Raw genomic sequence first — 17,014 nt, forward strand, 5'->3', positions numbered from 1 at the left:
AAAAAATAAGGATGGTGGTTGCCAGTGGAGGAGGAGGAGGAGGAGGAGGAGGAGGAGGAGGAGGAGGAGGAGGAGGAGATGAAGATGGAAGCAGGAGATGGAGATCAGACAGAGACAGATGACTGGAGGAGACAGGGAGAAAAAGAGGAAAGTTAAAGCTTGACGGCAAAAAGAGAGAGGGAGAAAAGAGAGAGAAAGAGAGAAAAGAGAGGGAGGAGGAGGAGAAAAAATGGAGGTGAAAGTGGAAAAGGACTTAGAGAGTGAATGACACAGCAGTGTATCTCCTGCAAGTGACAGCAGGTGAGGGGAGCAGGTGTTAAATATTAAAGCGACTCAGCAGAGGACCTGGGCAAATGGCCCCTACTGATATGGGACATCCCAGGCTGGGACACACACACACACACACACACACACAAATGCACACTTGCAAACACACGCACACACACACACATGCACACTCGCAAATACACACACCAAGGGGCAGCAGCATCCAACCACTGTGGCAGAGCAAAGCAGAAAGAACATGCATGTTTAATTCACAACCCTCCATTTCAGCATGTTCGTGTTTTTATGCTACACACAGTGTGACCCCCCACCTCCACCTCCACCCACCTCCTTCTATCCCCCCCCACACACACACACACACCGTGAAGAAGAAGCAAGTCAAAAGAAGAAGAGATGAACAAGCTTGAGCGGAGAATGAGTGAGCAGTGCACATATGGGGAGGTGAGGTAAAGCCAACAACATTTCTTATTTCCCAGAGCAGTCTCTCTGTAATGGAAGTACAACATACCAAACTAATCTGGTTCCTCTCCTGGGCTTTCGCATGCCCTCTCTCCCCCCACAAACCCCCCCACCCCCACCTACATCCATCCATCCATCCATCCATCCATCCATCCATCCATCCCCTAAACATGCCTCCTTTCTCACAGCAGCACATCCATCCACCGTCCCATAGATTGTTCCTGACTGTTCAGCAGTGATGTGCATCATGTGGAGATGATGAAGAAGCAGAGACGAGCAGAGACCTGTTGTAACAATGATCTGTTTGTTTTCATTAAAGGGGGTAAAAGGGGGGGTTAAAGTATTTAATAATACAGTTGGCAAACAAAAAAAATGGATGATTCCTTGATTTGTTTGGGCTGGACCAATTGGGGTGGAATTTATTTTGAACATTGTCGATTCTGGCAGAGGCACAGCGAGGACAACGTGGGCATAAAAAAAAAAAACAAAAGCAAACAAACGCTGGAACACAAAAGCAATATTAGTGTCAGCAAGGTTTGCTCCAGGCCAGCAGATCAATGTTTTTCCCTCTTTTTCCCCCTGACTAAATCACAAACAATAAGCAAAAGCCCGTTTACGCAGTGATTAGATTATTAATGTGTTCCTGACATAATGAAATCTGTGGATGTGGATCTGTGTGAAGTCATCCGAGGACATTTGCACACTGAGCTCCAAAAGGAAGCTGGTTCTCCACTCCCACCCACCCCCCCACCCCCGAAAACTGTTCATGCTAAACATCTGTGAAAGCTGTTTATATGGGGGTCTGGGGTCTACTTCAGCTTGGTCTGCAGCAGGCAGTGGATGAGGCTTAATCTCAGCCCAGGAGTTATAAAGCTGTAGATGAATGAAGCATGTAGAGTGGTGGTGGAGGTGGTAGTGGAGGGTTGGGGGGGCGGACATGATTGTTAAAGGATCCCCCAGGTGTGAAGCTTTTTTCTTATACAGGGTGTGAAAGAAAAAATACAAATATATATTAAAATCGTGAGACTGCAATATTATTAAAATGCTGACGCTGGTGTTTTTTGCTACGATGGTGAAATGATTGGTTAGTTAATAAGCGGGCCCGAGAGTAAAATCTCGAATCCAGCAGCAACAACAACAACAAAAAAAAAGGAAAAAAAAAAAAAAAGGCCAAGTGCAGCCTTGGTAATTGGAACTAAAACCTCCCACAACTACACAACAACAAATCCTGCGTTTGACACAACTTCAAATGAACACATTTTATCCCCAAGTGGAAAGCAGTTTTAAGAAAATATTCTGTTCTCTGGGAAAAAAATAAAATAAAACTCTCAAATTGTAACCAAGCTCAGGAGCCACATGGTTTTTTTTTTTCCTTTAAGGACCTGAGGAGTCTTCACGGTGAGCTGGTGTCCTCCACAATCTTGTTTATCACCCTCACAGTTCTCAGGGATGTCTGCGATGCTCCTCCTGTTTATGCGATACAGTGTGATGGCGGCTGTGCAGCGGCCGGCTACTGATAAAAATGACAACTGGAGAAAGCCTTCACTTGAAATGTGACATAATCATGACAGTTAAGTTTGCATTTTGGCAGCTTAATGCTGCTTTAACACCAAGCGTTTCACACTTGCACTGCCCACCTCCATGTACATCCATTATTTTAGAGCACTTGCCTGCCTGCTCAAGTTTTTTTTTTCTCTCTTTCTCTCTGTATTTTCTTGGCACCATCTTCTGCTTTTTTCTCCATCTAAAACATGATATACAGAGTACGCTCCTCAAGGCAGCACAGGATGAGATGCTCATTTTTCTCTCCTCAACTATAGACTTGATTGTGACATTAACAGGGCAACTGTGAGAGAGAAAGAGGGAGAAAGAGAAAGAGGGAGAGATCGCACAGGGCTTTTTCTCCGCTCAGGCTGCAGAAAGCACAATATTGTTTGTTAGCCCACAGTAATCAGACTGAATTGTTACCACTCCACTGGGATTTCTTTCAATCCTCCATATTACCGCTGCGCCACTGACAGCAGGTAGAGAAGATACAGCTAAATATGTGTGGGTTTTTTTGGAGGGTTTGGTCTTTCAGATTTTTCATTCTGTCTTTTAGGCGAGTATCATATAGTGAAATTAAACAAGGGAGCTAATGTAGCCGCGAACCAACGGTGCAACAGTATAGCAGGGTCAACGTGGAGAGCGTCAAGCGCATTAACATGTGTCAGCCTCACTGAGAGTCCTCATCACCTCCATAATAGTCTGCTCTGCCGCTGTCACCAGGCAAGAAAGAAACGAATGCTCCAGTGCACCATGACGACTGGTGCTGAAATGATTCACTGAGTAATCAATTACTTAATCAACGGGAAATGAATTGCCAACAATTATGATAATCACTTAATCCTTTCAGTTACTTATCAGGCAAAAAATAGCAAAACTTGAACTGGTTGCCGCTTCTAAATTGTGACAATTTGATGGGGTTATTATTTTTTTGCTCCCTGATTTTGTCCGTTTTATAATTGCTACAAATTTAGAAACAAGAGTATTTTCAAGGCACTACTATTGGATTAGGGGGAAATAAAGGCTGCAGTTTTTCCCCCTAATCTATTGAGAATCTGAGTGCAACAACAATTATATCCGTCTGGTCAGAGAAACATGTTAAAGCCTTTAAAAGCACAGCAGGTGTTACAGTACAACACACACACACCTAGAGTAGAGTGCCCCCGAAAAAAGTCAACCACCAGCAGGTTCTGACGGTTGAAGTCAGACCTGCTCCTGTTAGTCAGACCAGATCGTCTCGATTCGACAAGATCCCTTCAAAGGTTTAAGTTGAAAGCAATTAATCAGCTTTGTGTTATGCTGCTGTGATACAGTATCTGAGCTGCTAATAAGCTAATAACTCAATCATATCCAATATTCAGTCACATTACAGTACTGTATATCAAGCAGGGATGCACGACAACTCTTTTTTTCCCACTGATGCCGATACCAATAACATTTTTAATAGTTTATATAAACACCTGAGGTTAAGAGAGGCTAAGATGCAGTGAGAAAAGATGAATTTATCATCATAGCTCTGCCTCCGACTTAACACAGCAATACAACTTACATAACTACTGACATCACAACAAACACAAGAACAGTTATGACTCTTCAAAAATGAACATTTATTATTGTTTCAAATCAACTCAGGGGGCAAACGGACGGAAAATGAGCAAAACCAAGGCAATGTTATTATTGGCTCTAGTAATGTAATTTTCTGACTTTTTGCCGATAATTATCTGCCAATATTGTACCGATAATGGGCTCTATGCACAGCTCCACTACTTCCTGAACTTAATGCTGCTCCTTTGTTTCCTGTCTTACATTACAAACTGATTGAACTGATTAATCCAGGTGTGTCTGAGTAGTCACAATGGTCAGACACACCTGGATTAATCAGTTTGTCCAATAATGTAAGACAGGAAATTAAGGACCTGCCTTAAATTCAGGAAGTGGTGGAGCTGTGCATAGAGCCCATTATCGGTACCGATAGTTATTGTGCATCCCTAATATCAAAGTTACCACTTCACTTCTCTACAGTAGAAAATGTCTGTATTCCTGAACATTTCCAAAACAAGTTCCCTTTTGAAGACATACGTACAGTATCAGACTGTATCATATCATACGAACCATCAGTGCTACAGTGAAGCAAAGTGACTGTTTTCTGTCTCCATACATTGACTTTTTTTTAATGATTGATTCGTTTCTCACCGTCGTCTGACATTTTATAGACTTATCAATTAATCAATTAATCAATTAATCAACAACAACTTCAGCCGGGAATGAAAGCAATCATTACACTGCTGCCCTGTTTAGTTACTCGCATCTATACTGAGGACGCTGTCGAGGGAAAAACTCATCAATATCCTCTCACACCTTTAGCCCGCAACTGTTTCCTTCAGGCAGGTGGCTGCACTCTAACCAAAAACCCACCAACAATGATTTTTCAATGATGTGCTGACTCACAGGGGTTTTCATACCTGACTGCCACTGGGCTGTGTTTGCCCTTAATTCAACACAGGCAGGAAGACTTTTTTCCTTTTTTGTATTTACAGGACAAGCCTGCAGGAACAGTTGTTGTTGTTGGAGGTGGGGGTGGGTGGGTGGTTAGTTACAGGCTGCACACACTCACGCTCACACCTGGGAGCTACCGGGAATGACTGCAATCTTGTACTACTGGCCAGTGAAACGGTTCAATTAGAGCAGCTGGGTGTTAAGTGGCTGATTTAATGGCACATCTACAGCAGTGACTGAAAGCATTAACAACACCATTTCTTTATTTTACCTATCATTATAATCTCAGAGGGGGGGGCGTTCAAGCTGCGTGACCTTCATGTTGCAACCTCGCTCTCCTAACCTTCAGCCAACTCTTACCTCCCTCACTCTTTCGCACACTCTCGGCCTTTTTCTCTTTCTTTTCTCACTCACTCACACACTCACTGCATCCCCCCATCAACTTGTACTTCAAAAGGCTGCTGTATTGCGGCAGTTATTGGTTCCTGTGTTTTGGCTGCTATGCCCCGAGAGATTTAAAAGCTAAAGAACCAGTTGTGTTTTTATCAAAGCTTCTTCAGTCAGTCTGTATGTCAGTCAGCGAGGTCTACAGAGTCAGTACCAGAGAGGGAACTCAACTAAGAAAGATATGTACATCCCCATCTTTGCACTGAGCATCACGCCAAAATAAAACACAAATCCAATCTTAAAGGATATATTCTCTTTTTTCTTAAAAAAAAAAGAAAAATATATCTACTCTGTCATCTCACAGAGCACCAGACATGATACGACTACATACAGCATAGGATTTTTTTTTTTTCATAGCCCAGTTTTAGACCAAGCAGAAGAAAATACATTATAACATATTTAAACAATGCTTGATCACTGGTTAAAATGAAAACAATGTGGCAAAGAATGTTACATTGTCTATGCAAAAACTTCTGCTGACCTTTTCAATGCTGTACTTTTAAAAATGTGCGCTGCATAACCTTTTAAAGGGCCAATTAACATAAAATCGCTTTGGGTGATACCAGCCATCAATTCATAGACTTGATTTAAATTCTGCCTTCAGACTTTACGGTGTTGGCCGCGTTTCAACTCCAAACTTAAACAAACAACGACACACACAAAAAAAAAAATCTCACAGTGTTGCCCTGATTGCACAAACAAGCGTCCCCGCCCCTCCCAGTGTGTCACTTGGTAATCTACAACATGCTGACTATGAGAGTTTATATACGACTCCAGTGAACCATGGCCATTTTTAAGCCAAAGAACCTCAAGACACCCATTAGACATCCATTGGAATGAGCTTAAAGTCGCTCTCTTGAAGCAAAGATAACATTTATCAAAGGCTGCAGTTTGTCATTATTTCTTATTCCCACCAGCTGTGGACACTTCCTCTATCTGTGAAGAGGACACTTTAAGTATATATATATATATATATATATATTCTCTGTGGTTTGAGGAGCGTGTCTTTTCTTTAACTCTGTAGCCGAGTGGATTATGTTGAATTAACTGCTGCGCTGCAGGTGGGTTGAGTTTCTAAATGCCAAGTCTGTCAATGACACAAGTGTCTGACCTGATTGCTAACGCACCAGGACATATGGAGGGGGAAAAAAAGTGTAGGTTGAAAAGTATTATCCTTTAACATTTAGAGCTGGCTGAGAGAGAGAGGGGATTACAACTCCCTAATCTCACGTCCCAAACACACACACAAACAGCGTGTACACACAAAGAGGCCAAAGAGTGTGTTTTTGTTTGTGCTGCGTGTGTTTTGAGCTGCTCGGGGCTTGTTTGACGGTCACTCACCTTGTCAGCCATTATCATAGAGGAGCCTCCGTGGACTCCCAGAACTGGAAGCTGCGTCTGAACAGAGAGGAAGTCAAGGATCTGGGCGATGGCCTCCTGATCGGTGCCGTCGGCAAACACGATGCCGTGGAGACGAGTGCGTGTCAGAAGCTCACACACCTAGAGAGACACGCGGGGAAAACAAACTCAGGTCAAACAAAGGTCGGTGTGTTTGTCACACAGACAGTATGTGCATGTGCGCCTTCTCACCTGTGTTATCACAGACTTTGGGTCCGTCTCGTTGATCCTCAGCGATACCACGTTGACGTCGAGAGCGTCGTCGGGCCGCCGCGGTGGCCGAACCTCCTGGTCGGAAACCAGCCGTGTCTGGCCCATGATCACACCCACGCTGAGCCCCGGAGGCTTCTGGGACACCACAGGCGCCATCATTTGGGAGAGTAGGAGTAACATCCAGCCCACTACACCCATCATACCCTTAAAAACACAAACACACACACACACAAACACAAACATCAAAACACAGAGAAGCGTCTCGTCAGGGAACCGTGACAGTTTGCATCACAAAACCAAACACTGTCAGATTTTATGTTACTGAGCTCAAACACTGTGACTCTATATATCTTTTACCTCGACAGTTTACTGCTGCTATCAGCCGCCCGTCACAGGCACAGATGACACACATGAGACAGGTGGTTATAGGTCCACACGTTGCCATGGCAACAACCAGTGGTATTCTCATATTTACCAAACTATCAAATCAAACATGTATTTTGTATATTGCCATGATTGACCTATAATCATGTCTCCATATTTTCTATTATTTAAAGGAGACATATTATGCCCCCTTTCCACAAATTAAAATAGTTCCCACGTGTCTTAAAGACATGTCTGTGACATACTTCGGTCAAAATACTCCAAGGATCAAACATCACAGCTGTTTTCATCCTCTCAAAACAGCCCTGTTCAGAACGGCTGGTTTCAGTGACTGTCCTTTTAAATGTAAATGAACCACTGCTCGCCCCGCCCCTTCTACCGGTCCCAGGTAGGGGTGGGATTATGCAAATTCAAAACCTAGTTACATCACTGGAAGACAACTGAGGGAACAGCTTGTAAAACCATGTGGATTTCAACCTAGGGAGCCTGCACATTACAGATTCGTCAATTCTCACATTTTAGGGGCCGGACGGCAAGACAAACACCCAAATATATGTTAAAGAGCCTTAAAAAAGTGATATTTCCATAATATGTCCCCTTTAATATTTCCATACAACATTGTATTACACACACATTTCAACAAGCAGAACCTGCCACCTCTTTCCTTTTGTGTGAGAAAGTAAAGCCTTTGAGAAATTTGTTAAAAATCGACTTTTCTTTGACAGAGACAGAATGTATTTCCAACCAGCAGGATATATGAGCCTTGCATATTCTGAACATGTATTCAAAAAAGGCACTAAGTGCCATCAAACGGCCGCCGGGTTTTTTCAAAGATTGTCTTGTATTTATCTTTGGGAAAAAACAGTGCGACGCAGATATGTGACTCGATTTTTAATCATTAGTGCAAAAGTCTCAAGTGCAAAAGCAAAGCACACATGAGCCTGGAGTTGTCGGGGGCTCTGAGTTTACAGTCCTCCACTATCTTAAAAAAAAAATCACTTAATTCTGTTTCAAAGTGGGCGACCATTAGCAGACCACAGTTAAACCTGAAGTTATTTCTACCAAACCACTAATCGCGCTTCATAAGAGGCCCTAAATCTCTCTTCCACTGTCTGCCTTTATTTGAACGTAATCTACGCCTGTAGGCAACATTCACAGTCAAGTGGCAGCTATTAGTGGATAAAATAACCCTGAAATAAATGTAATCTGATTTTCCCCCTGTGAGGGGAAACGCTCCAAATCGCTGAAGGCACCCAAGTGTCTGCATCAATCAATAACGTTCACCGAGATGAAAAAAAACAACAACATTTATTTCAACGTCGTACTTCACCAAGTTCCAGTGGCAATGCAAACGTTGAGTCGAAAACCCCCGTTCCCAGTTTCAGCTTACTTCGTGTTACCTTTTCCCTGTAATGTGAGCAGATCTAAGAGAAGCAGATGAGTAGAGGAAATGCAGTGTGAAATGCCTTGGGCTGAATGAGAGCTAATGAAACCATGATGTGAATGCTACGTTGCATCTCAGCCAATTTCTTACACCGCCACAGTCCAGCAGAGCCGAAAAACACCCGAGGAGGAAACATCACATCCACAAAATTAACCTACTGTCTTAATATCTCTTCATCTTCCACTCTCTTCATTTGCTAACTTTGAATCCTAAGTCTACTAATCATCTTCATGTTTTCATTTTCTCTCTATGCATTTCATGTTTTTTTTTACTCTAATTCTGCCAATCTGTCTTTCCGGCTGGGTTAGTGTGTATGTGTATGTGTATGTGTGTGTGTATCTGATCCATGTCATCTCACACCCGGTCTAATCAGGCCAGTTAGTCAAGTCAGTACTTTCCCAGCTTGCTCTCTCTGCCCTGGTGCCCACAGACTAGCCTGCAGCTCCTGCAGCACTTAGCATACGCCGCTAAATCACACACCGCTACACTGCTGTCCCAGGGAATTAGTGTCAGCCCCAATCAATGGAGCAGGATTACACTAACTTTCCCCGCAGTTAGCATCAGAGCTAACATAACTGGGAGCTATAGTGCGCGCTGTGCCACGGCTTCAAAATGGTCAAACTTTGGGTCACTGAGTGTCCTTGCCGTCTTAGAGTAATTTGAATTTGCCCTTAAAAATCATATCCGCTGACGCTTGAGATAATCTTCCAGAGAAGATGTCATGAATGGTAACTGTTACCCTCTGTGTTAGCATTTATGGTAATGTTGCTCAGATACTAAAAAATGCAAGATCTTAATAATGTAATAATATTCAGCAGGCATAATTCTCTGTAGTACGCTGCCAACACTAAATGAGTTTTCACTTTATAAGAATATGCTATAAAAAGGTAAGAGATTTTTTTTTTTTAAATAGCCACTTCACTGCAATAAAAAGGAAGCTTCTGTTTGTCCTCATTCAAACGTGTTTCTGAATTTGTACAAGTTTGCCTTCAAGCAGCAAATTAGTCTTGTCCAAAAGATTGTTTTTTATTTTCACGGCTAAAGTCAGACCTAGATTTGTAGGAATGATATCTCTGTCAAAGCTAGAAACAACACACCCGGTGCTGAAACGGGAGCTGGCATTAAGAGACCCTCAGGCTGCTCCAGTGACAATGAATCAGAGGACATCTTTGTGCACACTGTAACATAACCCAGGGTGATTTTCCTCTGATATAAGCACATTTTGTGGTTCAACAATGATAGCCCCTAATGCCTATTAAATAAAGCTCATGTGGGTGTAATTGCTTAAATCTATCAGTCCGCAATTTCGGTCTTTCATTCATAGCCAGTGAAGCAGCTCAACATAGTGTCTCCAGATGACAACACAAATTAGGCTCTCGTTATGTGGGCCTTGTTTCCCCAAAAATATCTTAAAGCGATACTCCACCCCAAAATCTGTCTTGTCTGCTGGCTTGTAACGGGGTTGTACACAGTTAATTTGTCCATAGAGAGACTTTAAATTGCCTAAAGTTAGATTACAAAGCCGACATATTTTCAAAAGATCCAGTGAAATCTCTCAAACTTCTGCAACATAATTTACCTCTCTGGTCTCCATCCATAGCTTATCATAACCTACTCACTCTATGGTTTATATGTGAATATATACGTTACACTGTGAGGCTATCATTGTAAGATCCATTGTACTTTTGTTTCATACTATATTGATTTACTTTAGTCTTCTTATCATACTTCAGTTTTTGAACTAATGCATTGTTATTCACACTAAAAGAGACTAAACATCTGTGGATGCTTGTCAAAGCATTAAAAAAAACATTACAAATGGATGGGCGGCAACAAATCCAACAGCCACTGATTCATTCAATGATAATGTTGAAGTCGCAGCTGAGAAATGTGTGTGATTCAACCTGAAAATGTCATGGAAATGGTCGCCACTCAATCTCTTAATCACCTCTATCTTTTAAGTTATTAACATTTGCTTAAGGTGCAGGTTTCTAAGAGGAGAAGTCAAACCACTACTTGAGCATTAACCTACAAACTCGGGCACCATTGTATTTTATGAGATAACAGTTCCCTGCAGTCTCAGGGGAGACTGAAGGGAATAATGTAATACGTAAGACGTCAGATTATTATTGCCTTTGTGTGCAGTGACACAGCCACTGGGGTGGCACAGGGTAACAGCCGCCACTCTAGAATAATATCTATCCACCCAGTTTTCTACACTTTCTTCTCTCTGTGGTATAAAAGCATTTTCTTTTTCCACTTTTGGTTCGTTAATGTCCATATTACCCAGTTCCTAACTCTGAGTGCCGGGGCCCAGATTTATGTACATATTCGCGCTGGCAATCTGCATGAAATTAGCGTCTGATTTAGTGGAGCAGCAGCTAATTATCAGAAACCAGGACTTTCTTTTAGGTGCATTCTGCATATAGACAAGATCTGAAAAGATGCACTTGAGTGAAGAAATGGGAGATCTGATGTTGGTAATGAATCAAGAAAGAAATCAAGCCCTCAAAGAAAAATCTAAATGTAATGATGCTGAAATAGAAATCGCCATTAAATGAAAATTTTACTCTCCAAACCGTTTAATAAGGGCTCGCTTACAGTCTTAACTCCCTCTGACTCTAATTACTTGGGTGTTCTGTTACATTAAAATAATCGCTCTGCTGGTAAAACCAGTGGAGTAGGAGTCAACATAAGTATAAAATGTGTAGATTAAAAACCACAAAACCACAAGACTCCTTCCCATCGTTGTGTATTGTACACAGAATTATGCAATATTGTGTTTTTTTCATTAATATTACTGCATAACTTTTCTTTCTAAGAAGCTGTCACTCTCATTTCTAAATAATTCAGTGTTGCCCTCCTACAAATGTTCCTGCTGTTATGGTAATACCCGCAGAATGCAGGGTTATTAATTTTTTTTTGTGCCTCTCCTTGCTTCAACCTTCCTTTAATATATCATTCCACATCTGAAAATCTCCTTCGAATTGGATGAACCTTAATAAATGTACCAGAATGTGCAGACAACCACATATCTCAAATCCCTTTCCCGTTATCTGTGTATTCCTTCTTTAAATGCTAAACGCATTAGCATGAAGAGGAGCGGCACACTTCACTGATCACATGCGAGCTGCGTCTCAGATGACAGAGGAAACTGCAGCACTGGTGCGCCCATTTGATTAATAACACTCACATCGAGTGAACTTCATGTTGGTTAGTGCTGTCGGTTTTTGTATAGCTGCTAAAAAACAATGTAAACACTGGCAAAGTTAGCAGCGGTGCCCTAAGGAGCTAGCAGCCGGTGCATAATGCGCGTTTCATGCTCATACAAATGTATTTAATAATCTGCACGGGATACATTGTACATGTATCAAACAGAATACACAAGTGGTAACTGCATTTCCCCCCTGACGATTCAACGTATACAATGATGATTTGAACTATTATTAGAAAAGTGGGCATTGCTTTGTTTGACTAAGAAAGAAACAAAGAAAGTTTGCTCGAACCACTCACAGTGTGGACTCCATGCCTCTGTTCGGCTCATTGTGATGTTTGTGTTGGGAAAGATACACAGTGTACAGAAACTAAAAGCAGGGTAGGCCACCCACCTTTATTGTTTCTTAGTTTAATTTGGCTGCGACAGTGCTGTGAGATGCTAGCCAAGCTCGTCACATCACCGAGCAGTCTGTGCTAAGTTGGGTACAAGAAAGAAGAAAAAAAAACACAGAAAAAAAAGAAACATTAGAAACACGCTGCAGATGGTAGTGTGACGTGTTCAAGGACATATAAAATGTTTTAAATGGTGAAGGAACCAATTATTTTTGTTCACTTTGTTTGCATTTGTCATTTTTTCAATCTGACAGGATGTTAATTACCATAGGATGATTGGCATCCATCATCTTGAATCGTTTAAATGTCTGGAAAAGTGACATCATTAGTACATTGTTTATAATAAATTAAATAATAGCCTACTAATGCATTGCATCCACACTTTTTAAAGCATCTGCCTGTTGTAATGTCTTTTGTCACTACAGAACCCCTTTCATAATGGTGTCTTAAGTTTCCTACCTGATCTTGTCGTATCTTGTCTATCTGCCACATGGGCCTTGTTTTCTGTTCTTTTCATGTTAATTTACCACTTCCTGTTTTATTTTAGTGTGTCTACCCTTCCCCAGTTGTCTTCTCCTTGTATATTTAGCTCCAGCAGTCTCTCTGTTCTCTGCCTTAGTGTGTTCATGACCAGTTTGCTTGTCTACCTAATGTTTAGCCTCAACCCTTAGGTTTGTTTACCTGACCTGTGTACTGAGCAAAGATCCTGCCTCTGATCTTGGTGTTTGAGTCATGGATTTTGATTCCTATCATGATAGATCTTCTTTTTTTTCCAAATTAGTTTTTTAAAGAGGAACTATGCAGGATTTGTAGCTTAACTATGCTACATTTTTACCTTACTCACGTAATTGTGATGGTTTGATAAATGGCGTAACTTGTTACAGGGAGAATGGAGGCTCTCTGCCTTCCACCTGCTTGTCGCTTATTGCGTCTCTGGACTGAAAAACAACTTTGCAAGATCATGGCCGCCACCCCGGTGTCCCAGCTCTCGTCTCTGCAGCACTGTGACACAAACGCGGCCCGTAACCCGTAATCTATTGTTTATGACAGATTAAACTACACAGATAACACGTTGTAACATCATTTATAATACATAACCTTATCTACCGCTCTATTGATTGATTTCTCGCCGGCTTCTTGTAAACAAATGCACATGGCCGGGAGGAAGGTTAGCAAACAGCGACCAGACTTACATAGTTCCTCTTTAAATGCTATTTTCATGCCATTTTAACTCATTGAGTGCCATTGACGTCTATGGACGTCAATCAAAATCCAACGCTTGAGTGCCATTGACGTCCATAGACGTCAAATGCAGTTTTATGCGGCTGGTAAATGGGGACGCTCTCGCGCACACTCTGAGTAATTTTGGGGCTTCTGGGATGTGTAGAACGAATGAGACTGTAGATCAGAGCAAGAAGTGAAGAAGAAGGAGAAGACGAGCGCGATCGGTACGGAGATAACAAAGTCGGAAAAAGTTTCTATTTCTAGAGAAAACGACGGGCAGAGCCTGGAACAAGTGTAACGTGGAGCTGGAGGAAAGCTTAGCCACGGTGCTATTAGCATAGCTCCAGCATGAAGTGATCAGAGGAGGCAGGAAAGGTAAACTCATCTAGATGATCAGCACCAAAATGCCGAAGCGAAAGCGGAGGCGGATCGCGGAGTCAGTGACCGACGTGACGACGAACCGAGAGATCAGCGCGGTGAGTCGCTGCCGCGGCCGCGTCCAGCACAGAGGCTGAAGACGCCATGACGTCTCCCTCCCTCCTTCAGAGACGAGGGGATGCAGCAGGAGGAGAAGGAGGAGAGGAGAGGGGAGGGGGGAGGAGAGGGAGGGGAGGGGAGGGGGGCGTAGGAGAGGCTGAGGGGGCAGCAACCGCTCGTACTTGTTGTATTTTAGTTGTTGTTGTTGTTGTTGTTGTTGTTGTTGTTGTTGTTGTTTTTTTTGGGGGGGGGGGGTGTCAATGAAAAAACATGTGAAATGAAACTTTCAGATGTCTTACATGTTTTTGAAGCCAAAATTAAAACGGATAAATCACTATTTTTCTTGAGAGACTCTCTTTCACAAAAATGCATTTTTCTCAGCTTTCTAGAAAAAAAGTGGTCTTTTTGGTGCAACCAGGCTCTATTTAGCTTAAGATATATCAAGAATGGAACAAGGTACAAACAAATGGTTTTTTCCCTAGTTAAATAGAGAGTCTCCTCTTTCCTTTGAGCTGTTTGGTGTTTTCAGAGTCATAGTACAAAATATTCTCTGGGTCTTGACATATTACTCAAAATGCCCCAGAACGCTGGCACATGGCACTGACCATTTTATAAAAGGGCTGGCACTCAATGAGTTAAGGGTGAACTATGCAAGTTTGGTCACTTTTTCGCTGTTATTGCTAACTCTCCTTCCGGCCATGTGCATTTGTTTTCAATCAAGCCGGCGAGAAAGTAATCCATGGAGCGGTGGATAACGTTATTGATTAAATCGTACATATTTAATGTATCTACATGCCTCTGTGAAGCTTTTGAATGGCCTTGGTGCTACAGAAATAAACTTTTCTTGACTCAAATGGACACAAGTCAGTAACATCCTGGCTGGTCAGAGCCTGTGGTGGCAGTGTCAGGTGTGGTCTGCAGCTGGTGCACAGGTAAGCCACGGCATCTCATTTCATCAACATCAACAAACTGAACGTCTAGAGCGATTCACACAAGAGCGTTAGTCACTCAGAAAAGTGACTGCAAGGAGGCGACTCGTCATTCCTTCGCTGATAAAATAACAGTTTCTTCTGTTTCATTATTGTGATGACGTGGTTTTATTATGGAGACAATGGTGATACTCTGAAAGCCGATTGAATGTGCTTAGAGAAGACGATATTTACACTGAATATGTTTGTTTGTGTGTTGAAGGTTTATGATGTGTACATAACCGTTGGGAAAATGTGAGTGGGGGAGATGGAGAGACAAACAGAGAGAGGGAGAGAGAGGTGGAGGAGGGGGGGGGGTCTTTGAAAGAAAATCTAGCAGACAAGCAACTATTCAGCAAGCATAGACACACATGTGCTCTCTCTCTCTCACTCACACACACACACACACACACACACACACACACATATAAGGCTATATCTGGGTTTAATGGGTTTGAATAATGTCTCTGATACTGACAGCTTAACATTCGCCCATGTCATTTAGCATTTAATCAATTTGAACTGATGAAAACGATATTAAAAAAAAGTCACTGGAAATGTTGCACTTGAAACGGCTCCAAATCCTACACAACCAGGGGCTACGTCGTCTGCACTTAATACGTGTGGAAATAGAAAACAAGGCAGCGCCACATTAGGGGGAGATACAGTATATTGATCCAGTGTTTTTCTCCGGCGATGCGGCTAATCCATGTGGTGGGCCTTTTAAAAAAAAAAAAAAAAACCTTACAAACGCAAAGTTCAAGCTGCACAAAAGCAAACTGGTTCAGACTGAAAGCTCCGAGTCATGTTGGCAGGTGTCAGTTCTTTCTGCTTCACCGGCTTCCAGTGGAGGACCGGGAACGTCATATTCAATTAAATGCAGGATTTTACATGGATGGGCTCCCAGCTACATGTGCAATTATTTTAGGAGGGCACAGGAAGACTCAATTGTACTACCTACCAGAACTTGGGTCTCATGTTTATTTGTTTTACACACACTGCATTTTGAACAACTGACAGACTAATAACTGTAGTCATTTCTGATGTGACTTATTTTATGGTTGTCTTCCTTTGTCAAACATTATTATTGTTTGTTATTATAACAGAATTCATGGGGCTCTAATTTCGTGGTGCAGCGTAGGGTGGCGCAGCCCGCGCAGTGGAAATTTCGTCCGGCGCAACACCGTGCACAGCGAATTTGGCAATTTGGTAGACCGAGGTGCGCCGAGTTGGGTGTGGCGGCGCAGCAGGGGGAGGAGTTGACAGATTCAGCTTGGCACAGTGACAATTTCGTACCAAAAGGTGCGCTGAAAGCCCACCAGCTCCAACCTAGTCTACTCTCGGCGCAATGCAATAAATAATCACAACAACCACTATAGTGTAACCATCTGAATCAGCACATACATTTATATCTATATCGACTGTCCCGTCACATCTGATGACAGATCAAAGGCGTTTGTCAGGCGTAATGGAAACTCAACCTGACCGAATTAACACAGCAGAAACTGTGATGCAAACTAACGAAAAACTAAAAACAAACAAACTATCATCTCTCTCAGCCAACCACAAACAGCCTCAGCATCAGATAGTGAGCATACAGTATATTCAGCATCTCTCATCTCAGAGAATTATGATTTTGACTTCTGATTTCATCCCCGTTAGGCATGATATTTATTTATGTTTGATCTGTGCACACTACTCATTTTTGTTACACAGGGTTTAAATACATCTTACTAAATGTGAGCGTCTTTATTAGTGGAAAAGGGGCCGAGGTGTGTTTTTTTCACTGGGCAACGGTTCTCAGTGTAACAAGACAAAACCTGATTAACGATATTAGTAACCTCCTCCCAGATTACTTTTGCTTCATCAGCCCGTGGAGTTCTGTTTGCGTTATCATTCGGCCACTGTGAGCTTGGACCTCCCAGACCAAAACCAAGTTTCCTCATGGAAAAAGTTTGGCCATATTCTGGCGTCACTGTCTCCTTCGTCCATGTTGAAATATAAAATGACAAAATTGCATTGCATTGGTGAGGAGAGGAGCTGATTTGAATGGTGAAGATCTGAC

The 17,014-nt window shown here is 42.3% G+C and overlaps 1 protein-coding gene across 1 annotated transcript in view; it reads right to left on the bottom strand.

Moving 5' to 3' along the window:
• grin2ab (glutamate receptor, ionotropic, N-methyl D-aspartate 2A, b) overlaps nucleotides 1-17,014 on the bottom strand; it is a 120,050-nt gene that overhangs the window by 87,160 nt on the left and 15,876 nt on the right. Inside the window, exons 3-4 of the mRNA XM_083976004.1 lie at nucleotides 6,823-7,047; nucleotides 6,574-6,732 (exon numbers count right to left, since the gene is read on the bottom strand). Coding sequence (XP_083832130.1) covers nucleotides 6,574-6,732; nucleotides 6,823-7,047 — 384 coding nt within the window. The remainder of the gene's footprint in view (nucleotides 1-6,573; nucleotides 6,733-6,822; nucleotides 7,048-17,014) is intronic.

Source organism: Trachurus trachurus, assembly GCF_905171665.1.
Source record: "Trachurus trachurus genome assembly, chromosome: 1".
Taxonomy (NCBI): Eukaryota; Metazoa; Chordata; class Actinopteri; order Carangiformes; family Carangidae; genus Trachurus; species Trachurus trachurus.